Source organism: Bos javanicus, chromosome 14 (assembly GCF_032452875.1).
Source record: "Bos javanicus breed banteng chromosome 14, ARS-OSU_banteng_1.0, whole genome shotgun sequence".
Taxonomy (NCBI): Eukaryota; Metazoa; Chordata; class Mammalia; order Artiodactyla; family Bovidae; genus Bos; species Bos javanicus.
This window is the reverse complement of record NC_083881.1, coordinates 50957729-50984231: the sequence shown is the minus strand read 5'-3', so window position 1 is coordinate 50984231 and position 26503 is coordinate 50957729. Positions and strand designations below refer to the sequence as shown.

At 39.0% G+C, this 26503-nt stretch overlaps 1 protein-coding gene across 1 annotated transcript in view; it reads right to left on the bottom strand.

The window, feature by feature from the left end:
- Positions 1-25972, bottom strand: part of CSMD3 (CUB and Sushi multiple domains 3) — a 1469335-nt gene extending 1443363 nt beyond the window's left edge. Inside the window, exon 1 of the mRNA XM_061439111.1 lies at positions 25480-25972. Within this exon, the coding sequence (XP_061295095.1) occupies positions 25480-25657 (178 nt within the window). The 5' untranslated portion in view covers positions 25658-25972. The remainder of the gene's footprint in view (positions 1-25479) is intronic.
- Between the last annotated feature and the right edge of the window lie 531 nt (positions 25973-26503).

Genomic DNA, 26503 nt, shown 5'->3' with positions numbered 1-26503 from the left:
TCCAACAGAGGGCAATCTTGCTTGGAGAAATTTAGCCAGAAATAACTGATTGGAAAATTATAGAAAATGACATTAATACCATAGCTACTCTGTGTGCTAGGTATTGGAATCATCTTGATACAGATTGGGTTGGTTACAGGAGTAAAATAGAACTTCCCCATATTAAAAAGTAAACAATGATCTAAAATCTATTATACATGTAAAATCACCAAAAGAAAAAAAAAAAGCAGCATAAAGTCCTGTCATGAAGCCAAAGCAATACGTTTTAAAATTTACTTCATTGAGGCAAAAGTCGTAGTTATAGGAACATGATTTGGTGATTCATTGAGGGGGCTGCTCTGTATACAAAGTTGCACTTGGTAATGGGGCAGATTTAGGAAACGTAAGATAAAATGATGGTCCATATTAAAGTCCTTGGGTGATGGAGTGCCATTTTTTCTCATGTCTCTAGCTTTCAAAACACCAGGGCATGGCTTAAATCATCATTCTGCCATGAAACTTCTCTCTCAAGTTGGTTCATCAATCTGCCCTCTTAACTCCTATAGTCCTTTGTTCTCCCCTTATAATACTATTTATTAGTGTTTCTTATAATTATTTATTCACAAGCATTTCATTGCCATTAGAATGAATCATGAATTCTTTTTTGGCGTAAAGACCATTATTCAACACTTTCTGACTGTTTCAAGTCCCCCATTCTAGACTTAGACTTTAGTAGACTTGGAGAAGGCAATGGTACCCCACTCCAGTACTTTTGCCTGGAAAATCCCATGGATGGAGGAGCCTGGTAGGCTGCAGTCCATGGGGTCCCTCAGAGTCGGACACGACTGAGCGACTTCCCTTTCACGTTTCACTTTCATGTATTGGAGAAGGAAATGGCAACCCACTCCAGTGTTCTTGCCTGGAGAATCCCAGGGACGGGGGAATCTGTTGGGCTGCTGTCTATGGGGTCACACAGAGTCGGACACGACTGAAGAGACTTAGCAGCAGCAGCAGACTTAGAAAAGTGGAGCTCAACAAATGCTTACTAAAGTGAACATGTCCAAAAAGTCCATGAAACTTATGATTTACATATTCATAATTCAGACTATATCCTAAGGAAGCACTTTAAAAACTAATTTAAAAATAGCAATTAAAATAGAGTAAAAATTGAAGATCTCAAAAAATATATTGTGAAGGTAGAAAAATTAATGATGACATCCTAAAGAAGAATTGCACAAAAATTAGACTCTATTAAAATTGATCTCAGATTTACATAACTTAAAAATTTGTTTACATACTCTATGATATAGATATACATAATAGTTGAAAAGCCTTATTATGCATCATATATCAATCAATATACTTTTAAACTACAAATAACTGAAGTATATAGTTGTAAAATAAAACAAATTCTCATATGTATTGGCTAAACAAGAAAGGAGACTCCAAATCAAAAATTAAAATATAAAAATAATATTTGACATCTGAGATTAATATGTTCTGAAAGGAATATTTGGAATAAATGTTTTACATGCCATCAGTTCAGTTCAGTTCAGTTCAGTCATTCAGTCGTGTCTGACTCTTTGTGACCCCATGAATCGCAGCACGCCAGGCCTCCCTGTCCATCACCAACTCCCGGAGTTCACTCATACTCATGTCCATTGAGTCAGTGATGCCATCCAGCCATCTCATCCTCTGTCGTCCCCTTCTCCTCCTGCCCCCATCCCTCCCAGCATCAGAGTCTTTTACATGCCATAGCAAGACATAAAGAAAGAAAAAAAGAAACAGTGAAATGTCTCTTCCTAAGTTCAGAAGACAGAAGAACAAACATGGAAGTAGTAAAACTAAAAAAATAATATAATTGGAAGCATGAATATAATATTAATTATATTATATATTATATAAATGAATACAAACAGTATTAAAATGAAAGTGAAAGTCCCTCAGTCATGTCTGACTCTTTGCGACCTCATGGACTATGCTGTCCATGGAATTCTCCAGGCCAGAATACTGGAGTGGTTTGCCATCCCCTTCTCCAGGGGATCTTCTCAACCCAGGGATCAAACCCAGATCTCCCACATTGCAGGCAGATTCTTTACTGTCTGAGCCACCAAGGAAGCCCATGAACAGTTTTATCAGGTGCCAAAACTGAGCAAAATATGATTAGAAAGAAAAAAAGAGAGTATTAGGAAATAATTTAAAGAAATAAGATTTTCATACTGTAAATTTCTAAGAACAAGAAAAAATGTTTATTAATGAATCCAGAGACAAAATGAACCAAACATTGGCAAATAGAACATAATCATGTGTGAAAGAATGTGCCAACTAGGGTTAACCAGGGTTTATCCCAAGGTTGCAAGGCTGGCCACTACTCAGGGGAAATAATTAATACATTTCAACACTTTAACAGAGAAGAATAGAATATATATATATGTAATTAGAAATATAATCCAATAAAATAATAAAGTTTAATATTTATTCTTTAATTAAAACTTTAAAAAGGTATAAAGACCATATTTTAATTTTTTCATTGCAAAGAGTATACATTTAACCAATTCCAATATATAGCTTGGAGAAGGTGATGGCACCCCACTCCAGTACTCTTGCCTGGAAAATCCCATGGATGGAGGAAGCTGGTGGGCTGCAGTTCATGGGGTCGCAAAGAGTCAGACATGTCTGAGCGACTTCACTTTCACTTTTCACTTTCTTGCATTGGAAAAGGAAATGGCAACCCACTCCAGTGTTCTTTCCTTGAGAATCCCAGGGACGGGGGAGCCTGGTGGGCTGCCATCTATGGGGTCGCACAGAGTCGGACACGACCGAAGTGACTTAGCAGCAATATGTAGCTAAAGTTGATTTACAAAACTAATTATTTGGGGTTAGGGTGGGATTACTCACTTTATCAAGGAGCCTGATGACAGAAAAGAGAATCTACCTCAAGGCTAATCTTGAATACCATGTTATCCTAACGAATACAAAAGAAGATGTAAAACCTGACATTAAATGTTTGAGCGATGTGTCATCTTTTATTTATCTTAATGTTTTTGGGTAAATTGAAATAATGTGTTTAGATTATTTTCAAATAAATAATATAGCAGTTAGTGTTGCAGTAGTCATTATTAGTGGCAATGTATAAAGTGCTTTCTGATACTGATGCATATGCTTTTTTGATAAGGTTAAAATTAGAGAGAATATAAAAGATGAGTAAACTGCACCTAAAGGCAAGATGGTGCTTAAGGTCATTTTGGCAGTTTTTAGCTGGGATTAGAATTCATGTTTGATCCTATCAGTTTAGAGACTGAGAATAATTATAATATTTCTAAATTAATTTGCTCTCTGATGTATTGAGTATTATTTGAAAATATGTGCTAAAGGGGCCTCACAATGAACATTGCCATTTTTGATAGCAATGGTAATTTATCAGGGCTCAATAATTCTTTGGGTTCTTACTGTAATGCAAATGGAAGCAATGAGAGTTTGAGATAAGGGACTTTAGTACAAACCATTTGAGTAAAAGCAACTGGCTTATATGTTCAAAAGTGAAAGGAACAAAGGTGATTCATACTTTTATAAACTAAATATACAGCATTCTTATAAATTATTTTGTATTCTACAAAACATTTCAAATGGATATCAGCAGCCATCATCAATGGAGTTAGAGTCATGTGACATGGATAACAGCTGTAAGATTAGGGCAATATAGATTGATTTTTCTCAGTATAGATTGGACCTAAATTAAATGAATGAATTCAATTAACTATAATCCAATTCAAGCCTGCAAATATTTATTGAGTGCCTACTCTGTTTAGAAAGTACTTACTAAGGCATGGAGATCCCATGCTGGGTGATTTAAGATTTTTGACATTTTCCTTTTTACAGAATAAGAGTCATTAGTTAACGAAATATATTTCATATTTTTGCACTTCTAAAAAAATAAATTCACAGTTTTCCATGAAGTCTGGGCAATTAAAAATAAAGAATACAAGTAAATATGAAATGATACCTTATACATACACTATTTTAATTTGTAGAAAGAAAAAAGTACTGCTTCAGGTATACTAAATGTAATTCCTAACTATAATGTCATAGCACCTAAGGACTTCCCGTACATATATGCCAAGTCGCTTCAGTCATGTCCAACTCTTTGTGACCCCATGGACCATAGCTGGTTCCTCTATCCATGGGATTCTCCAGGAGAGAATACTGGAATGGGTTGCCGTTCCTTCTCCAGGTGTTCTTCCTGGCCCAGGGATCAAACCCACGTCTCTTACATCCTCTGCATTGACAGGTGGTGTCTTTAGCACTAGTGCCACCTAGGAAGCCCCATATACATATTTACATACATACTTTTATTTCTTCATTCTAGCAGCAAACTATAACTTAATAAAGGATTCTGGCAATATGGGGTCTGGACTTTCTGAATTGTTACCCTTGGCTTTCTCTGTTTCTATTGCCTTTCTTTCATTATGCACCATTTAAAATAAATTGCTGTACATTCAGAAATACTCCAGAAAAGAAACGTTAAACCCTGGAAATAATTCAAAATTTATCTGAATCTTTGGATTCCTTTTCCCCTAAGAGTTGATGCAGTTCTGTTTGGTAGATGAAAAGAGCAAGGGTTTTGAGTTGGGCATGCCTGGTTTGAATGCAATTTTCTCCACTTGCTAGCTACTTTCCTTTCTAAGTTGCTACCTCAGATCTAAAAAGGAGCTAAATCTATCACTCAAGGTTGAGGTGCTTGCATGAGAGACAGTCACAGTTCATAAGTGTGGACAATGAAAATGTTTATTTTTCTGTCCTAACGATGAGAAAAGAAATGGAGAATCAGAAGTAATAACTTATCTGACTGTAAAAACACTTCAGTGTTTTTACATGTACTTAGAGAAAAAAAAAGCTATCGTAAGAATAGAATAATGATATAGGAGGCAGAATTCATAAATTGTGAATTACTGTTTGTTGTTTAGTCTCTATATCGTATCTGACTCTTTTGTGACCCTATGGACAGTAATCTGACAGATTCTTCTGTCCATGGATTTCCCAGGCAAGAATACTGGAGTGGAGCGCCATTTCTTTCTCCAGCGGATCTTCCAGACTCAGGGAACAAACCTGTGTCTCCTGCATTGGCAGTAGGATTCTTTACCACTGAGACATCAGGGAAGCTTAAATTGTGAGATTTGTGCTTAAATGTGTACTGAAATATATAATTCATAAAAAATACGTATCAAATCAGTCCAGTTCAGTCTCTCAGACATGTTCGACTCTTTGCGACCCCATGAACCACAGCACACCAGGCCTCCCTATCCATCACCAACTCCCAGAGTCCATCAAAACCTATGTCCATTGGGTCGGTGATGACATACAACCTTCTCATCCTCTGTTGTCCCCTTCTCCTCCTGCCCTCAATCTTTCCCAGCATCAGCGTCTTTTCCAATGAGTCAGCTTTTTGCATCAGGTGGCCAAAGAATTGGAGTTTCAGCTTCAACATCAGTCTTTCCAAAGAAGACCCAGGACTGATCTCCTTTAGGATGGACTGTTTGGATTTCCTTGGAGTCCAAGGGACTCTCAAGAGTCTTCTCCAACACCACAGTTCAAAAGCATCAATTCTTTGGCCCTCAGCTTTCTTCACAGTCCAAAACTCACATCCATACATGACCACTGGAAAAACCATAGCCTTGACTAGACTGACCTTTGTTGGCAAAGTAATGTCTCTGCTTTTTAATATGCTGTCTAGGGTGCTCATAACTTTCCTTCCAAGGAGTAAGCATCTTTTAATTTCATGGCTGCAGTCACCATCTGCAGTGATTTTGGAGCCCAGAAAAATAAAGTCAGCCACTGTTTCCACTGTTTCCCCATCTATTTATTTGCCATGAAGTGATGGGACCGGATGCCATGATCTTAGTTTTCTGAAGGCTGAGCTTCAAGCAAAATTTTTCACTCTCTTCTTTCACTTTCATCAATAGGCTCTTTAGTTCTTCTTCATTTTCTACCCTAAGGGTGGTGTCTACTGCATATCTGAGGTTATTGATATTTCTCCTGGCAATCGTGATTCCAGCTTGTGCTACCTCCATCCCAGCATTTCTCATGATGTGCTCTGCATATAAGTTAAATAAGCAGGGTGACAATATACAGCCTTGACATACTCCTTTTCCTATTTGGAACCAGTCTGTCGTTCCATGTCCAGTTCTAACTGTTGCTTCCTGACCTGCTTACAGATTTCTCAAGAGGCAGGTCAGGTGGTCTGATATTCCCATCTCTTTCAGAATTTTCCACAGTTTATTGTGATCCACAAAGTCAAAGGCTTTGGCATAGTGAATAAAGCATAAATAGATGTTTTTCTGTAATTCTCTTGCTTTTTCCATGATCCAGCAGATGTTGGCAATCTGATCTCTGGTTCCTCTGCCTTTTCTAAAACCAGCATGAACATCTGGAAGTTCACGGTTCACGTATTGCTGAAGCCTGGCTTGGAGAATTTTGAGCATTACTTTACTAGCGTGTGAGATGAATGCAATTGTGCAGTAGTCTGGGCATTCTTTGGCATTGCCATTCTCTGGGACTGGAATGAAAACTGACCTTTTCCAGTCCTGTGGCCACTCCTGAGTTTTCCAAATTTGCTGGTATATTGAGTGCAGCACTTTCACAGCATCATCTTTCAGGATTTGAAATAGTTCAACTGGAATTCCATCACCTCCACTAGCTTTGTTTGTGGTGATGCTTCCTATGGCCCACTTGACTTCACATTACAGGATGTCTGGCTCTAGGTGAGTGAACACACCATCGTGATTATCTGGGTTGTGAAGATCTTTTTTATACAGTTCTTCTTGGTATTCTTGCCACGTCTTCTTAATATCTTCTGCTACTGTTAAGTCCATACCATTTCTGTCCTTTATTGTGCCCATCTTTGCATGAAATATTCCCTTGGTATCTCTAATTTTCTTTAAGAGATCTCTAGTCTTTCCCATTCTATTATTTTCCTCGATTTCTTTGCATTGATTGCTGAGGAAGGCTTTTTATCTGTCCTTGCTATTCTTTGGAACTCTGCGTTCAAATGGATATATTTTTCCTTTTCTCCTTTGCTTTTCACTTCTCTTCTTTTCACAGCTATTTGTAAGACCGCCTCAGACAGCCATTTTGCCTTTTCACATCTTTTTCTTGGGGATGGTCTTGATTCCTGTCTCCTGTACAATGTCATGAACCTCTGCCCATAGTTCATCAGGCACGCTGTCTATCAGATCTAGTCCCTTAAATCTATTTCTCACTTCCAGTGTAGTTATAAGGGATTTGATGCGTATACTTCATATTTTATTTCTGTTTATTCAGTATCAACAAAATTTTACTGACTGCATTTGGGGTTTAAAATGTATGTAAGAGCTGTTCTTTTATCAAAACACCCTTCTCAGAACTTGTTACGTAGGCAAAGATCACTTGTTGGAAACCCTGTGCCAGTCTAATTATATCCATTTTCATGGTTTTCATGAAGTCTAGCTGTACATCTTACAGGTGGCTTCTCTGAGATTCTCTTTTGTATAAACAAGCCAGCTTGAGAGCTTCACCACTGCATTTTAAGCAAAGTCTATGTTACAGGACCATATCATTATACAGTATCAGTTCAGTTCAGTCTCTCAGTTGTGTCTGACTCTTTGTGACCCCATGGACTGCAGCATGCCAGGCCTCCCTGTCCATCACCAACTCCCAGAATTTACTCAAACTCATGTCCATTGAGTCGGTGATGCCATGCAACCACCTCACATTCTGTGGTCCCCTTCTCCTCCAGCCTTCAATCTTTCCCAACATCAGGATCTTTTTAAATGAGTCAGCTCTTTGCATCAGGTGGCCAAAGTATTGGAGTTTCAGCTTCAGCATCAGTCCTTCCAATGAATATTCAGGACTGATTTCCTTTAGGGTGGACTGATTGGATCTCCTTGCAGTCCAAGGGACTCTCAAGAGTCTTCTCCAATACTACAGTTCAAAAGCATCAATTCTTCAGCACTCAGCTTTCTTTATAGCCGAACTCTCACATCCACACGTGACTATGGAAAAAACCATAGCTTTGACTAGACAGACCTTTTTTGGCAAATTATCTCTGCTTTTTACTATACTGTCTAAGTTGGTCATAACTTTTCTTCCAAGGATAAAGCATCTTTTAATTTCATGGCTGCAGTCACCATCTGCAGTGATTTTGGAGCCCACCCCCCCCAAAAAAAAGTCTGTCACTGTTTCCCCATCTATTTGCCATAAAGTGATGGGACATTATATAGTATGTGAATTGCCAATAATTGCTTGAAAGAAACAGACTGGAACTTAAGAAGGAAAAACCAAATGAATGGAAAGGCAATGCAGATTTGTATGTCTGTAAAATATAGTTTTGAGAAATATAAAGGGACCACACCTTGCTTTGTGAAGTTAAAGAAAGGGAGGATCTTAGATATGGGTTTTGCAGGGTTGATGGAACCAAGTCAGCATATCCTGCAAATTATCTCCCATGTATTAGCTTGGAATTTCAGTACATGAAGCTAAACGGAGGGTGTATTGTGGAGAGTGTTGGAAATTTATTGTAGTGTACGTAGGAATCCTTCCTTTAATTGCATCAAGTTAAGTAAAACAATTTATATTACCCAAAGCCTTTTCATCTCAAGCTTGTTTTTTAAATATAAATTTATTTATTTTAATTAGAGGCTAATTACTTTACAATATTGTATTGGTTTTGCCATATATCAACATGAATCCGCCACAGCTGTACACGTGTTCCCCATCCTGAACCCCCTCCCCATCTCCCTCCCCATACCATCCCTCTGGATCATCCCAGTGCACCAGACCCAATCATCCTGTATCATTCATCGAACATGGACAGGCGATTCATTTCACATATGATATTATACATGTTTCAATGCCATTCTCCCAAATCATCCCAACCTCACCCTCTCCCACAGAGTCCAAAAGATTGTTCTATACAGCTGTGTCTCTTTTGCTGTCTCGCACAGAAAGATGGTAACAATAATCATCTCAAGCTTTTAAATTTACTTTTTTTTTTTTTTGCTAAAGTAATCAGAGTGTAATGAATTTACATAGACAATAGACATGTTTAGTTTTGGTCTTACGTTAATTGTTGATATTTTAAAAATTAGAAATAGAAAACAACATTAATATTTGCTGTATTAATAAATATTAAATCCGGTTTCTTACACATTAAATCATTAGATCACAAAGAAGTGAGAATGTGGAAAGGGAAAGGAAGATGGCAATTTTGAAGTAGGATGTTGATGCAAATATTAATATTAAAATAATATGAATCATCAAAGAATTCAACATAAGGGGAATGAGGAAATTATAAAATACAAGATAAATTTGGTGAATGTCTTAACCTTGTAAAGATACATCATTCTACTTAACTCCTATGTAGCAAATTTGTCATTGATCCAATGCTAGAATTTCATCAAATGACTGCATTTCAGTATAACCATTCATTGATCCTTCTATTGCTCTTTAAATCACAGATCAAAAAACAAAGCAAAACAAAACATAATCTACTTACTGAAACACTGTTTTCCCAACACACATAAGTCTCCAATAAAGATGCAAAAATAAGACATAAAAAACTACGACAGAATCTGTTATAGTTATATTTAGTTATTTATTTTACCTTTTGCATGTGTCGACCTTGATAAGTTAGTTCAAGGCTTATCTCATGTCAAACACTAAATGAAGGGACAGAGATACAAATCGAAATTTAAAAGTAGTAGGAAGCCTATGAGGAGTTCTGAAGCAGGAACAATGGAAAAATGAATAAGAAGCACTATTTTCTGATCACAAACTATTTTATAAATGTGCAAACACTGTTACAAAAATTCATGTAGAATCTTAATACTGGAAAAAGTAGTTCATATAAGTTCACTGAACAGATGGAAATTAATAAACATTTTCTGAAAATTGCAAGGGAAAATTACATTACATTAGATTACAAAATGATACCTATTGGACAGTTTCAAACAATATCTGTAGGATATTAATACTTACCTGTGATAGGATAAAGACAATGTATAGAATGTGTAAATAAAGGTTATTTCACCTTCATCAAGAGGCAAACAAAGGTGCTATGTTGATATTTCATGATAAAAGAATCATAGAAGAACTAAACAATTTCACAGTTTTCTTTGGTATTATGTTCACATAAATCCTCTTTCACCAAGAAAACTGTCTACTTCTAGGGTAGTGACTAGATTTTCCTCTTTATATTGTCTAAGGCAAGGGTATGAAAAACACAGGCTTTCCATAAATGATTGATGGCTGAAGGATAAGTCTCAGAACTGATATATAAGTCCCTGGTTCTTTCTGTGGAAATAAAATCTACTGACCACTGTATCTTTTACAACTCTAACTTAAACTGTGTCAATATAATAATATTTGATTTAAAATAATACTGTTTTAATGAAAGGTATAATAAACCAAACGACTTAACAACAACAAAAAAAGATAGAAACAACTAAATATTTATATGAAAAAATAAAAGGTGTAACCTAATATGTCTAACATCTTCCAATTTCTTTTGAAGCCTTTGAGAATTTTGCTTTTGAAAGAATGACATAATTAGTCTTTCTAAGATGGGCAGATTGCAATAAACTATGCAATGACAGGTGAAAAGTAGTGAGCTTCAAAATATTGAAAAATGACTGATTCCTAAGGACTTAACACATTGGTAATATTTAAAGATCCAGTGCAAAATGTCACTTATGATTTTCATCTATTAATATATTAATGAACACTGCCAGACTAACACAGATATTAAAGATTTCCTAGCACTTTGCCAGAAAATTGATTTTAAGAGTTTCTATTTGACCTCCTTTAAAAACATTTAAGAGATAAAAGGGCACTCAAGTACTAGTAGAATTCATAGATGAAAGTCTTTTTTAGGCCATGAAAAGAGTACTGAACATGAATTTATACTGGCAAAAATGGGCCTGTCAACATTTCTATTGCAAACTTCATTTAAGAGGGCTTGTCATCTTCATCAGTTTATAAACTATTAAGCTAGAAGTTGGCATACAAATTAGCAGCCTGGATGCAAATTTGTTTACAAAAAACATTTGAATCAGTTTAGTTATTTTGATTTAGACATCAGCCAGAAAACGTTAAGTCAGGGTTTATCTATATATGTGAACACTGAGTAAATATTTTGTCTACTCTACATGGTTCAGTTAGAGCACACAGTCAATAAATTCAAGGTACTGTGTTTTAGATCCAGGAGATTCAGTTGTGTTTATTCGTCCTGTTCTCTTAATTTTGATTTGTTATCTCACAAATGCAGCTTTTAGCACACAGAGCTCATTATTAGAACATACAGATAGATCAGCATAATTTCATTACCAATATTTGGGGGAAATTCAAATTACACCTTCAATAACAGATTCAGAGAAATCATTCATTCCTTTATAAGCCTCAGTGTGCATGCATGCTCAGTCATGTCTGACTCTTTGTGATCCTATGAACTGTAACCCGCCAGACTTCTCTGTTCATGGAATTTTCCAGGGAAGAATACTGGAGTGGCTGGCCATTTCCTGCTCCAGAAGATCTTCCCAACCCAGGCACTGAGCCCATGCCTCCAGCATCTTCTGCATTCATAGACCCATTCTTTACCACTGAGCCACCTGGGAAGCCCATCTGTGTATAAAAATATAGTTTAAACATCAAAAACAAAGCCATTACTAAAAATTACAAATCCAGTTCAGTGCAGTCGCTCAGTCGAGTCCGACCCTTTGTGAGCTCATGAACCCCAGCACACTGGGCCTCCCTGTCCATCACCAACTCCCAGAGTTCACCCAAACCCATATCCATCGAGTGGGTGATGCCATCCAGCCATCTCATCCTCTGTCTTCCACTTCTCCTACTGCCTTCAATCTTTCCCCCAGCATCAGTGTCTTTTCAACTGAGTCAGCTCTTTGCATCAGGTGGCCAAAGTATTGGAGTTTCAGCTTCAACATCAGTCCTTCCAATGAACACCCACGACTGATCTTTAGGATGGACTGGTTGGATCTCCTTGCAGTCCAAGGGACTCTCAAGAGTCTTCTCCAACACCACAGTTCAAAAACATCAATTCTTTGGCCCTCAGCTTTCTTTATAGTCCAACTCTCACATCCATACATGACCACTGGAAAAACCATAGCCTTGACTAGGCAGACCTTTGTTGGCAAAGTAATGTCTCTGCTTTTTAATATGCTGTCTAGGGTGCTCATAACTTTCCTTCCAAGGAGTAAGCATCTTTTAATTTCATGGCTGCAATCACCATCTGCAGTGATTTTGGAGCCCAGAAAAATAAAGTCAGCCACTGTTTCCCCATCTATTTGCCATGAAGTGATGGGACCGGATGCCATGATCTTAGTTTTCTGAATGTTGAGCTTTAAGCAAACTTTTTCACTCTCCTCTTTCACTTTCATCAATAGGCTCTTTAGTTCTTCTTCACTTTCTGCCATAAAGGTGGTGTCATCTGCATATCTGAGGTTATTGATATTTCTCCCGGCAATTGTGATTCCAGCTTGTGCTTCCTCCAGCCCAGCATTTCTCATGAAGTACTCTGCATATAAGTTAAATAAGCAGGGTGACAATATACAGCCTTGACATACTCCTTTTCCTATTTGGAACCAGTCTGTCGTTCCATGTCCAGTTCTAACTGTTGCTTCCTGACCTGCATACAGGTTTCTCTAGAGGCAGGCCAGGTAGTCTGGTATTCCCATCTCTTGAAGAATTTTCCACAGTTTATTGTGATCCACACAGTCAAAGGCTCTGGCATAGTGAATAAAGCAGAAACAGATGTTTTTCTGGAACTCTCTTACTTTTTCCATGATCCAGCAGATGTTGGCAATTTGATCTCTGGTTCCTCTGCCTTTTCTAAAACCAGCATGAACATCTGGAAGTTCATGGTTCACGTATTGCTGAAGCCTGGCTTAGAGAATTTTGAGCATTACTTTACTAGCGTGTGAGATGAATGCAATTGTGTAGTAGTCTGAGCATTCTTTGGCATTGCCATTCTTTGGGACTGGAATGAAAACTGGCCTTTTCCAGTCCTGTGGCCACTCCTGAGTTTTCCAAATTTGCTGGCATATTGAGTGCAGCACTTTCACAGCGTCATCTTTCAGGATTTGAAATAGCTTAACTTGTATTTCATCACCTCCACTAGCCCTGTTTGTAATGATGCTTCCTAAGGCCCACTTGACTTCACATTCCAGGATGTCTGGGCTCTAGGTGAGTGATCACACCATCGTAATTATCTGGGTCGTGAAGATCTTTTTTATACAGTTCTTCTGTGTATTCTTGCCACCTCTTTATATCTTCTGCTTCTGTTAGGTCCCTACCATTTCTGTCCTTTATTGAGCCCATCTTGCATGAAATATTCCCTTGATATCTCTAATTTTCTTTAAGAGATCTCTAGTCTTTCCCATTCTGTTGTTTTCCTCTATTTCTTTGCATTGATTGATGAGGAAGGCTTTCTTAATCTCTCCTTGCTATTCTTTGGAACTCTGCATTCAAATGGGTATATCTTTCCTTTTCTCCTTTGCTTTTCTCTTCCCTTCTTTTCACAGCTATTTGTAAGTCCTCCTCAGACAGCCATTTTGCTTTTTTGCCTTTCTCTTTCTGGAGGATGGTCTTGATTCCTGTCTCCAATACAATGTCACGAACCTCCAACCATAGTTCATCAGGCACTCTGTCTATCAGATCTAGTCCCTTAAATCGATTTCTCACTTCCATTGTGAAGTTAAAGTCTTTTAACAGCATCTTTTTATGCTTTAATAGAATAACAATGAAGTAGACTCATTTTTACTTCTCTATATTAAAACGTTCATAATAAAATATAACTTAAAATTTTATTTTTTACTGACTCAGTTGATGAGCCTAGGTACCAATGGATAAAGAATCCACCTGCAATTCAGGAAACACTGGAGACCCAGGTTTGATCCAGGGGTCAGGAATATAACCTGGAGAAGAAAATGGCAACCCACTCCAGTATTCTTGCCTGAAAAAGCCTAGGGACAGTGGAACCTGGCAGGCTACAGCCTAAAGGGTCACAAAGAGTCAGACATGATGAGTGACTAAGCATGTAAGCATTCAAATTGAAATTTTAAAACATTTTCCTTCACATTTCTTTCTAATCAGATAACCCTCAGAGTGTGAACAAACAAAAAAAAGCTATTCCCCGTAGAAAACTAAAATAGATATTTTAGAAATTAGAATAATATCAGTGAAACAATTTTCATTGTTTAAAACTGTTAAAACTGTTAATTTTATTAAGCAGATGTGAACATATAAACAAATGGCTAATGGGATGTGAACAAGCTCAAGAAAAAGGCATTTTAATTATCAGTCTTTTTTTTTTTTCTCTTCACCAAGCTCATGAAAACAAAAACATCAAGTGAGTTTGTGATTTAAACTTTCAATAGACTACAGTGAGTTATTACAGTAGGATCATTTTTAAAATGGAGATCCTTGGCTGACTATTAGTCAATTTTAATCATTAAATAAAATTCTGGAATGTATAATTGCAGGTAATAGACTTGAAGACAGATGGTATGTGTAACAATCAGGTAAAATGTGTAACAATTCAGGTAAAAGACCTAAATTTTGGCAACTGTGGAGAAATTTATGCCTAGCTGTTCTAAGATGCAAAACTATTTAAAATAACAATGTCCCAAATAAATTGTCCAATGTAATAATTATATTCTATGGGTAATACATGTGAGGGCATTGTTAGGCTATCTGAACTTTAACACTGAAAATATAGGTTAAAATGACATCTCTAAGAATACACTCACAAAGTTTTAATATTTCAAGTAGAAAAGGACAAGTATATATTTATATTGGGATAGTCTAAAGTTCAGAAAGGACTGCAGTGCAATAGTACTTCTGTTGCATATAAAAATATATGTTATCACCTTCAAAGGAAAATGTAATGCTAATTTTGAGTGCTTAAGTATAATTTAATGTGTGTATATTTTTTTCTTTTTTAGACAATGATGTAATTTCAATGCCCCCATTTAAATTATAGTTAATCCTTAGTTAAGATTCTCATTTACCAGTATTATTACACTCATGTATCTGTGTCACCTTACACAATTACTTCAGGAAATATTATTTTGAGCCTGGTCAGGATTTGGACATAGGCACAATGGTCTCTCCTCTCAAGTAGCTTTATTACATAAACAAATTAGGGCTAAATGATGCTTCCCAAGTGGAGCTAGTGGTAAAGAACCTACCTGACAATGCAGGAGATGCTTAAAAGATACAGGTTCAATCCCCAGGTCAGGAAGATCCCCTGGAGAAGGACATGGCAACCCACTCCCAGTATCCTTGTCTGGGGAATCCTATGGACAAAGGTACCTGGCAGCTTTAAATCCATGAGGTCACAAAGAGTTGGACACAACTGAAGTGACTTAGCATACATATAAAGGAAGCTCATAAGGCAGTATCCAATAAAAAGAAGAGCTACCCCGGTAGCTCAGCTGGTACAGAATCCACCTGCAATGTGGGAGTCCTGAGTTCAACCCCTAGGTTGGGAAGATTCCCTGGAAAAGGGCATGGCAGCCCACTCCAGTATTCTTGCCTGGAGAAATCCCCATGGACAGAGGAGCCTGGTGGGCTGGAGTCCACTGGGTTGAAAAGAGTCCTAGAAGACTGACTAAGCACAGCAATAAAAAGAAACGTGTTGGACAGAGAACTGAAGGACTGTTTTGCATTCTATTGTGTGGCAAATCTCTTCATTTTTCAGAACAGTCTGCTCATTATGTGAAGATGTACACCCACACGTGCACTTTTAACTAGGATGTAATTATGGTAGGAAGTAGAGCAAGGGGATGAAGCTTGGATAGGAATGTTCTTTTAAAAAGCACCTTCCCATACCCCCACATATAAATCTAATGCACATTCTCTGACTATTAGACACTAGACAAGTTAGTTATAAGAGTTTTCCCATCCTTAAATTCTGTAGAACTAAATGGAAGATTAAGGTACCAAATAGAATTAATTTATTTGCCAAGGCTTATGATACTAGTGAAGTGAAGTGAAGTCGCTCAGTCGTGTCCGACTCTTGCGACCCCATGGACTGTAGCCTACCAGGCTTCTCCATCCATGGGATTTTCCAGGCAAGAGTACTGGAGTGGGTTGCCATTTCCTTCTACTGGTAAATAATTTTATGCCCACATATTTTATATGTGAAGTCCATAAATTCATTTACATTCATAAATTTTAAAATTTTACTCAGGAGTACTGGGTTAAAATCTAAAAATATATGTTTTGATTTTTTTTCTTGCCCTTAATTCACTAAATAGTTTTTTGTCTTATAGTGACATATTTAACTTATGCATTGTTCCTTTGCTTCACTTACTATTGTACATAAAACTGAAAAATAGCTTTCACAACCATCTTACAGAATAATTAAGAGAGTAAAGTTAGGCAAGTTAAGTAAAGATGTTGAAAATTACAAAACTGAGAAGTTGCGTATTACATACAATGTGATATATATATATATATATATATATGTATATATATATATATAAAAAACACATGGACATTAACATTAGTCTATCTTTTAAGTTAAATTGTCAAGATTTCAGTTTTTCTCATAAAAATGAAGAAATTTAATTAGAAACTTGGTCATTTATAATTTTATTGTTTAATGAGTCTATGAACTTATGAATCTATTATGATTTCAGATTTCATCCAACCACTAGCTAAACAATGATCCTGGAAAATCATTGTACCTCTCTGGCCCCAGGAAATGTGGATAATTTATAAATGGAGATAATAATCTATACGTAGGAGATAACAGCTATCTCACAAGATGCTTGTTAGAATTCTAAGCAGGAAAAAGAGAGAGAACCATTGTTTGAGATGTAGTTAACACACTCTATTTAAAAGGCTTAGAACAGAGCTTCTTGTGGCTCAAATTTTATACAGTAAAGGCACATGCCTATTTTGATACCATTTCCCCTGACATAATAACATCTTATATCCTCTCTATATATGAAGTGTGTTTCCTAGGTGGCTCAGTGGTAAAGAATCTCCTTGCCAATGCATGAGACAAAAGAGATGTGGGTTCAATCTCTGGGTTGGGAAGATCCCTTGAAGTTGGAAATGGCAACCTGCTCCAGTATTCTTCCCTGGAGAATTCGCTGGTGGGCTACAGTCCATGGGGTTGCAAAGAGTCAGATATGACTGAGCACATGTTCATTCACATATGTGAAGCACCTCTGAGCATTCTGGAATCTTGTATAATCTGATGGACTTGTATAAACTAAGCATAGCTGTTGTTTTTTCAGTTATTTAAAAGTTAACAAATTCACTTCTGAGAGTCTATTTCCATTTATAAATTTCCTTTCAAAATGGTATGCAACTGCATTTCTTAAACTGTCATAGTTTAAAAAAAGAAAAATGCTTACCATTACTTTAAACTATGGAATTAAAAAAATTCTTTAAAATTTGCTAACATAGAGCAAAGGAAGTAAGAACTTTATAATCTTGAACATTACAAACTCAGCTTTTCAGAGAATCACTCATTACTTTTTATGTAATTCAATCACTTTCTGAACTTGTAAGCACTTCAAATTTAGCAGCATTCATTATTTTGGAAATTTTACTCCCATACCTTGAAGAGACCTTAGAGAAATATCACAGATCACTAAAATTGAAGCTAGCCCTTCAGATTATTGATTGTTTTTACAATTTTAATTTATAAAATATACTATTTATAGTATATTTATATACTATAAATTTATAAAATTTACTATTTATATATTTATAAAATATACTATTATTTCTGTGGTAGAATTTTACGATACCATCATCTTATTTAGATCATATGAGAGAAATGTGCAAATGTAATGTAGATGAGACAGAATGCATACATCTTATGTTAATATGTAAATATATAAAACCATGAATAAAATAAATTAGGAACAGATTTCCTAGATTTAAAAGGCTTTAAATAAGAAATTATGTCTAGATTATGGGAAGAAATAAACAAGAGGTTGATTTTTAAGTACTATCCCTCTACGTTCTTTGAAAAAGTGAAAGTGTTAGTCACTCAGTTGTGTCTGACACTTTAAGATCCCATGGACTGTAGGCTCCTCTGTTCATGGAATTTTCCAGGCAAGAATAATGGAGTGGGTTGCCATTCCCTTCTCCAAGGGATCTTTCTGACCCAGGAATCTAAGTTCTTTATGAGACTAAAAAACAGTCCTCTAATTTTGTTTTTACAACCATGTAATGTCAAAAATAGCCTTGAATATACGATGATTTTATTTGGTGTACATATTATAATAGTTTTAGAAAATATTTTCATTCCAAAATTGTTTATTTTTTCTTTTACAAAATAAGTAGTTAGCATCAAAAAACAATACCATAAAAACATATAGTCACTAGTATTCTTGTATGGTACTAATTGGCATATGGTTCTCAAATATTAGATTTGTGATTGTCTTCATTGGTGCCATTCGAGAAAATTCTGTAGCAAAATTGATAAGGTACAGTAGAAATAGAGTTGAACATAAACTTGAAAGCCCAATGATCTAGTCTCAATTCTGGAGCTAATTATATTTTTAACCTAGTGAAAAAAGCACTTATTCTTTCTAGACATGTGCATTTATTGTATAAAATATAAACAGTGAACTAGCTGGTATGTAAGAACTCTTCCAACCCTGTAAGTACCATGAATTTGTAACAAGATGAATTAAGAAATTCATGTAAGTACATTAGTCAATCAATATTAAAATAAATCAGTATTGGAACACAACAAATGAAATTAGCCTAGGAGTAGGAGTAACATATTTAAGCTATGATTCTGCCCCTGATTCATAGAGCCAGCACCTGGAGTAACTGTGTAAAGGTGATAAGCAGAAATTTCAGAGTGTTTTTCCAATGTATAATAGCCCGGGAACTTAGCCAAAGTGAAATAATAGCTAGAGAGAAGATGCTGTATTTTTTATTTACTATGGTGGACAAGTTAGGGCTGGTAATGCTAGGGATGAAGTGTGTGAGAGTCACTGGCTTTGTGCATGGAAGTGTATTTTAATAGCAGTGATGATAGCTCCTAGTGTCAGGCACTATATATGTTGCATGCATAATCTTTCTACCGAAATTCTAATTTCCTTTTTAACAGATAATGAAAATGAATTTTAGGAAAACTGAGTTGCTATTACAAAGATAGTTGCTGGCAATTTATTTTTTTTTCCTGCTTCAGGTCTTGGTGGCTCCAGAGTACTTGCTTTAGTGTTTCTCAAACTTTAGAGCCATCAGAATTACCTGGATGACTTGTTATAAATACCTATGTGGGTGTCCAACCACTAGGGCATCTGTTTCAATAGGCCTGGGGTGGGAGTCTGAGAATTCATATTTCTAACAAGTTTCCAAAGGATGCTACTTGTTGAGGAACATTTTGAAATCACTGCTGTGCAATCTTTTTTGAGCAAATAGAACATTTTGACATATCTAATGACACATGATTATCATTGATATTCTTGTTTTCCAGTTACAAGGTACATGATGTATATGATAATCTTATAAATTTTGACTTTTTAGAGGTTTCAAATTGGCTTTTGGGTGACAGATTGTGATTATATGAAAAAGTATTAATCCTTAAGAATCTTTAGTTAGCACCAAGCGATAGCTTAGCAAAAGGTGTGATAGCATGAATGCATTATATAGCAGTAAGATTAGAGGCGTGAGAGAAAGAAAGATGATAACTAGCATTGAGACTATGAATACTGGAAGGTATTCAACAAATTGATTTTTCTCAGTGGAATTCCTATAAAATTGATATTCCTGATGAGAATGAGGACCTTCCAAGGGGTCTAATTCTGAGAAAATCTTGTAGACTTGGAGATTGATCTCCCTGGAAAGTACCATGAATCACCCCACCTGCTCACTTTGAAAGAGAAAAGATAAATGGATAATGACTTTATCTGTTCTACCAGACCTCATCCAAAATCCAAATTAAAACTGCCACTGTATGTATAAACTACACACCACTTTGGATTATGAATAAGGGCTGTGGGAAAAAGAGACAGAAAAAGAAGCTATGTTTTAATGTATATAGAGCAAAAATAAAATGACCTTATTGGCAACTCAGGCATATTTTGCTAATCTTTTGGTTTGCAGTCATTTTGCTTCTAATCTCTCCAACTTTGAAAATTGGAATTCAAAGTACAAGATGGCATATTTTCTCAAATAGTCATGTTACTTGAAGTACCAGTTTCCTCACCAGAAATGTTGCTTGAGGCTTCAAAGTTATTTTCCAAGCTGGACAAAACATTGAAAGTACTTAATATCCTGAAGCCTTTTCTGGAGACTGTGATATTAAGTAGAAGAAAATAAAACTTTCAGGACATCAAGGAGAAGTGTGTTTGGAGATGTAGGAAACAAAGTTTAGATGCTTTCACTTAGTGTTGGAGACTAAATGGGTATTTTAGCATTAGAGGTTGTTTCTATTTGTGTGGGAGGGCATCATTAATTGCTATCTTTCTTACTTTTTGTTTTATCAGATGTCACTTATGCAAGAGCTTGCCACTTTTAAAATCCTATATTGATGCCACTTGCTACTGCTTTATTTCAATATTTTACAGTTTCTGCAGACAGTAAATTGTGTGTTCAGGGAAAAGATGTGTACCCCACATCTATTCAGCTATCCCATAAATAGTAACACTAATTAATATCATGAACACTAATAACTACTGAAACGAAATCTATGCTCCTGGAGTATATAATCTATTGAGTAAATTCTATCCCTTTTCTCCTTGAAGGCTCTTAAAGAAGCTGCCATCAGGTTTTCCACAGCCTGAAACCTGCTCCTTAATAATTTCTGCTCACCCACTCACTCTTCTACATGGGCTTAAAGCAGCCCCAACGTCCTCCCCAACCCCCTCAATACCAAAAGATTCTGGAAATATGGGGCTGCAGTATGATAGTTTAGAAGGATTTCAACTGGTAACTAACTGTCCAGGGAAAGTTCAGCTCAGAATTCTGGGAGCTACTGAAGCCTTTTGAGGGCGGTAAATTGGATTGGCTTAGCAACTCGGTAGTGCAAAGCCTCCCCAAAGGCGCCGTGTTCAAGGAGAAGGGAAATCGCCTGGCTGCCTGAATTTATCTTTCTTTCTTTGGTTGTTCTGCTTCGTATTATTCTGCACTGCGCTGAAATTCCCATTCCTGCCCCGCTTTCAGCCCTCAGCTGGCCTCTCCTGCGGGGTGGGGAGAGGACCAGAGGACAACCGGGATGACCCTGTGCTGTTTCATTTCTTCTGCGCTTTCCCCTGGGATCCAACAGAGCCCTGTAGAGTTCCAGTCCTGGGACTGCCTCCTGCTTGCTTTCCCCCCAGCGACAGAGCAGGGAAGGGGTTGAAGCGGATGGAAGAGGGGAATCAACCCCCATTACTCCTTCTCCGGTGAGTTTTTTGAACTCCCGAAGAGCCTGTTAGAGAAGTTGTTTTGGTGAGAGCAGCGCTGGGGTCAGCTTGGGAAAACGGAGCTTTCTCTGTGCCTCCACCGGGACTCCTGACAGCAGTGGTCGCAGCACCACCGACCAAATAGGATCCGGGAACAGAAACACACATTGTGTAACCCGCCACCCTGTCCATCTCGGACACACACCCACACCCACCCTTGAGGCCTCCAGAAGTCTCTTCTGCCTTGATCCGTGTGGAATTCCCCTCCCAGCAACACACACACACACACACCCCGTCACAATCGCCAAAGGCCAAGTCAGGCATTCAATTCAACCTCAGTGGTCTATGAATATTTTGGGGAATCTGGTCTTCTAGAAGCAATAAAGTATTTCCAGAGAAACAGTTGGAAGGGAGGGCTACCTGACCAGACTGCAGCAGGACAAGGACCCCGACCCAAACAAGAATATTGTCTCTCAGCAGCTGACTCAGTCTTGTTAGATTCAGGGGAAGGGTTTTGATGGTGGCGGTGGCAGTGGGTGGCTTTTTGTTGGGTGCAGTTTTGGCTTGTAAAGACATTAACCCAACAGGACCACCTTTGTAAAGCTCTCTCGAGACCCGAGACGAGACAGAAATTTTGTTAACGGTACTGACAAGTCAGACTGTCGCCCTGAGGTCGGGAAAGTAAGAGTTATCAGACCCTGAGCACAAGTCTGGGGCTGACACCTCTGGCGCGGCCACCCTGGGGTGGGCACAAGGTGCTACTGAGCGCTGCTGGCAGCTCTCCTCCTGCGTGGACACCGCGACCCTTGCCAGCACTAATTAACTGCGAGACAAGCTGCGAGCTCGGCTCTTCCCCAAGAGCTCTATGGCAGGAGTAATATCTCCTTGGAGTCCCAGAGCACGCAGAAACGCAGATCCTTCTGGAAGTCTGGGGGTCCAGCAAGGAGTCTTGAAAGCAGGCTCTAGTACAGGGTAGGGGGTGTAGCATGCCAGCTCCCACCTGCTGTCCTCGGAGGTCAGTGCTTTCTGTACCTCGCCCCCACCCCGTCCCCCGCAGGATTTGTGCGTTCCCCCGGGATCTCCCAAGGAGTGTGAGGAAGCACCCTGCCAGTGTTTGTTTATGTGGGCGGGACGTTTAAGCACGACTTGAAGATTCACATATTCTATCTGACTGAAACCTAAAACAGGCAGGCTGCAGCTGCAGGCTGCATTTCAGAAACCTCTGCTGCGTGTGTGTGTTTCAGCATGCATCAGCCTAAGCAGCCCCCACCCCACCCCCAATTTGGTGCCTTACATGGCGTTTTATTTCAGATGACAACAGTGGAGATAAAACGCCCAGAGAGGGTTGCCTCTCTTTCTAATACTACTGGAGCGATTCAGGCCTACCACGGAAGCCCACTTTGTCTGAGGCTATTTCTCCCACTGAGCCTCTTTGTCATTGCTGTTGCAGGCAGAGGTGAGATAGTAAAGGATGAAAGTGTGGACAAAAGGTGGAATTCTCAAGGCCTGAGCTGTTCACCTGGAAAAGCATGCGCCACAGACTTCCTTAGCCTTAGCCCTAGATTAGAACCTGCAGAAGCCTTAGAAAGCCTGCCCATTTCGAGCTTTCCCGTGGGCCTGGGAGACCGGAGGAAAAACACTGTGGAAGACAAAAGCGGTTGTAGACACTAGGGGGAAAGAACATTCAAGCTATTGCTGCGATCTTGGTTTTAGGAAAAGCCTTGAGACGTAGGTGAAATTAAAAAATAGGGAGAAGGGGAAGAAGAAGAAGCAATCGTGAAAACTGGCACCACTGGCAACCGGGAGTAAATCTAAAGAATATATCGTCTGTAAGTTTGTGTCTCAGAATCTGAGGACGGCGTTCCAAGTTGTAAAATATAAGAAATGCCTTTCAAGTGGCAGATAAGTGACAATGAAGAACCTTATCACCATTAAAAAAATTAATGGTCCGTTGAAAATTTATTTTGGACAAGATCAAAGCAGAGTGTGAAACACCCCTTCTTCCTGATGTCCCCGAAACTGGAATGTATTCCTTGGACCGATTATCTCAGTCCAAAGTACAGGAGCTGTGAGTAGAGAAGGGGGGGGGGGGGTGTTTCTCATTTCCAGTTCCATTTAAAGCAAACTGACGCGCCTTTCGTTTCTATCGGCGCGGCTTATCTGGGAAATATGGTAGGTCCGGGCAGCCGGGCTGTAATCGCAGGCTGCTGGGCTCTGGGTTTGTCAGCCTGGCAAGCTCGTCCAGCTTCGGAGACTCCCTCTTCCATCTGCCCTCCAATGTGTTTTGACTCAACAGGTATCGCGTGAAAACTCGCACTTAACCCCCCGGGCATCTAGCAGGAGCCACCTCAACATTTTTTCCTGCCAGGAGCTGTCGCCGGCTCCTAGCAGCCAAACCCCAGGGCCATCCATTAACCGCCGACTGTCAGTGGCAGGCGAGCTAAGCATAAATGCGAGGCTCCTCACACGTCGAGCCGGCGACGAGAACCCCTCGTAAGCAACCCAAGACGCGTTCTGTACACTAGATTGTGTAGTTGCGCCCGTAGAGAACGAGCGTTTTGGCTCAAAGCTGCGCTGAGGCTGGTGAGCGTCGGCGAAGCGGGGTGTAAAGCTTTAAGGAGCAGGTTAAGATTACAAGGCAGTTGCTGCCACAGAGACCTGGGACGACTTCTTGGCATTTAGGAATGTCAATTAAAATTCGAAACATGTCGCCCATCATTGGTCCTTAATAGAGGGAGAGGTAACCCTTCCAGCTCCCTCCACCCAAAACATGAATTATCATTTCCACTGAATGCAAATGGACTGCCTTCTGTGGGGGGACAGCCAGCTGCAAGCTGGACAATAAACTGTTTCATAGAGACGCGGCCTGATTGCGGTTCAGAGAGACACTCCTTTACAAAGGAAGAAGCGTCCAGTTTGTGAGGACAGAGGTGGCGCGCCCGGGCCAACAGCCACCCCCCCCCCTCCGCCCCCACCGCCCACCCCCGACACACAGACACCCTGGATTTGAAACTAGCTTCACTGAAAACGACATCCGTCGCGTCTATGCGAGCTGCCATGAGTACGGGGAGGTGGTTATTCAAAAATGATAGCATGAGTCATAAACACAGCCTGAGGTTTTTTTTTTTTTTTTTTTTTTTGTTTTCTTTCTTTCTTTTCTTTTTTTGCAGCAATTAATGGGCAGCAGGGCGCAGGAGAAGTTGTAGAACAGAGCTGGGAATCTATTTTCTCCCAGAGGACAGCTCTCCTTCCAGTGATCCTGACTGTCCCTTGCCTTCCTGCTTAGGATTGAATTTTACATCCCACCCACCTCCTCCCCTTGTCTGTGCATGTGACACTCACTCTACCTGTCTGAACGCCGAGACTTGCTGGGGATTTTCTTTTTGGTCTTCAGCTGATGACTTTCCTCCTACCTTCATTCATCCCCAAAGGTACCTGGTTACACTTCCTGGCGTCTCAGACCGTTCAAAAGCCCCATTTTAAGCCAAACCTCTACCACAGGACCTAGGAAACAGCCTCTATTATTTATCAGTGCAAAAGAGCCCACGTAGAAATAATTGACAAATGCATGCACACATTCATGTTGGTTGGGGGTGGGGAGTGGGGGGATTCTTGAAAGACCCCTGTGCCCTAATGCATTTAAAAGCAGCACCTTCCTAACATAACTTTCCTACCTGAAAGGGTTAAAAAGCATTTCCAGGAGCGCCTTTAATATAAATATTCCAACCAAAGCATCAAACCCTACTGATTTGACTAGAAATCAAGGTAACCCTCATCACCAAGAAAAGTCTTGCAGAGGAATTCTGCCTGGTATCCACTAGTTAGAGGCTATACGAACCAACTCACGTATTCGTTTGAGCATACTGCAAGAATATTTATTGAGCACAAGCTCAATCACTGCATTGAACGCCAAATCTGGCAAGCAAAATGCATTTCCTATCTGAGGGAGAAAAAGAGCTGTGAATCGACTCCTTCAGTATAATCATGATTATTTTATCCGTGCAAATTGCAAAGTAAGCTACCCGTCTCTGGCGACAAGTCAGCTCACCTCCATCCAAAGCAGAGGGGACCCCGAAAGCAAGCCTACCTTTCACACAAGACACCGTCAATAAAAAGACGAGGTTCCAGAACGTAAATCCACTTTTAATCCCCATTTTCTTCATCAGGATGAAGTCTAGGCGGCCACATTTAGCGCATTTTCTCGTGCCAGGCTCCCGGGGTTTGGATTCCTTCGCTCGGCTTTCCCCTTTGCGGATCCCTTTCATATTATTCGCGAGCTCCTAATTCCTGCTCCTCAGCCCGGCGCAGTGGAGTTGTTGCTGTTGTTGGTGCGCGGTCACAGCTCGAAGTGAATGGTGTTTCTGGGATACCACAGCAACCTTGAAGAGGACTCAACCATCTCTCTCCAACGGGGGCACAAAGTCTCTGCTACTCTGGATTCTGCCTTTTCTTGTGCGTTTTTTTCCCCTCCACTAAAACCTACCTCAATTCCAGCTCGTTATAGCAACCACCAGAAACCACTAGTGAGCCTCTTAAAGCCCAGCTCCTCTCTTTGACAAACTCCCCACAATATTTGAAATTAAGAGGTTTGATTTTTTTTCCCCCCGAATAGATCAATTCTGCCTCTAAAAGCAGACCAAGAAATATTACGTTAGTGAGTTCTCCATTCCAGCCTGTGACTATAGAAACATGTTAGAGGAATATTTTAATCGGAGAATCTGTATTGCTTTTAGGGGAACTGTGATGATAATGAACCGGGTTTCATCGATGGCCACGTCTTTATAATGGGACATGTGTTACTACTGTAGTTGCAGTATATTTCAGGCAGGCGTCTCACATTAATCATCCTGTGATTTAATTGAAAAAGGGAGATCACAGAATTTATTTGCACACAGGCATTTACACACTCAAGTGCTTAGATGTAAACCCATAACCGGGTCTTTTTGATTCACGAAGTAAACGGATTTAATCCGTGACCAGGGCGGAGGTGAGGTGGGGAGGGAGTCAGTCATCTTCCGAAAGAGTTCGTCTTTTTATATTCCCTAAACAGGTTTTAGCTGTTGTGTGCTGCAGTTAAACTACTTTATTGTGGTAGTTATCTGGAACAGATA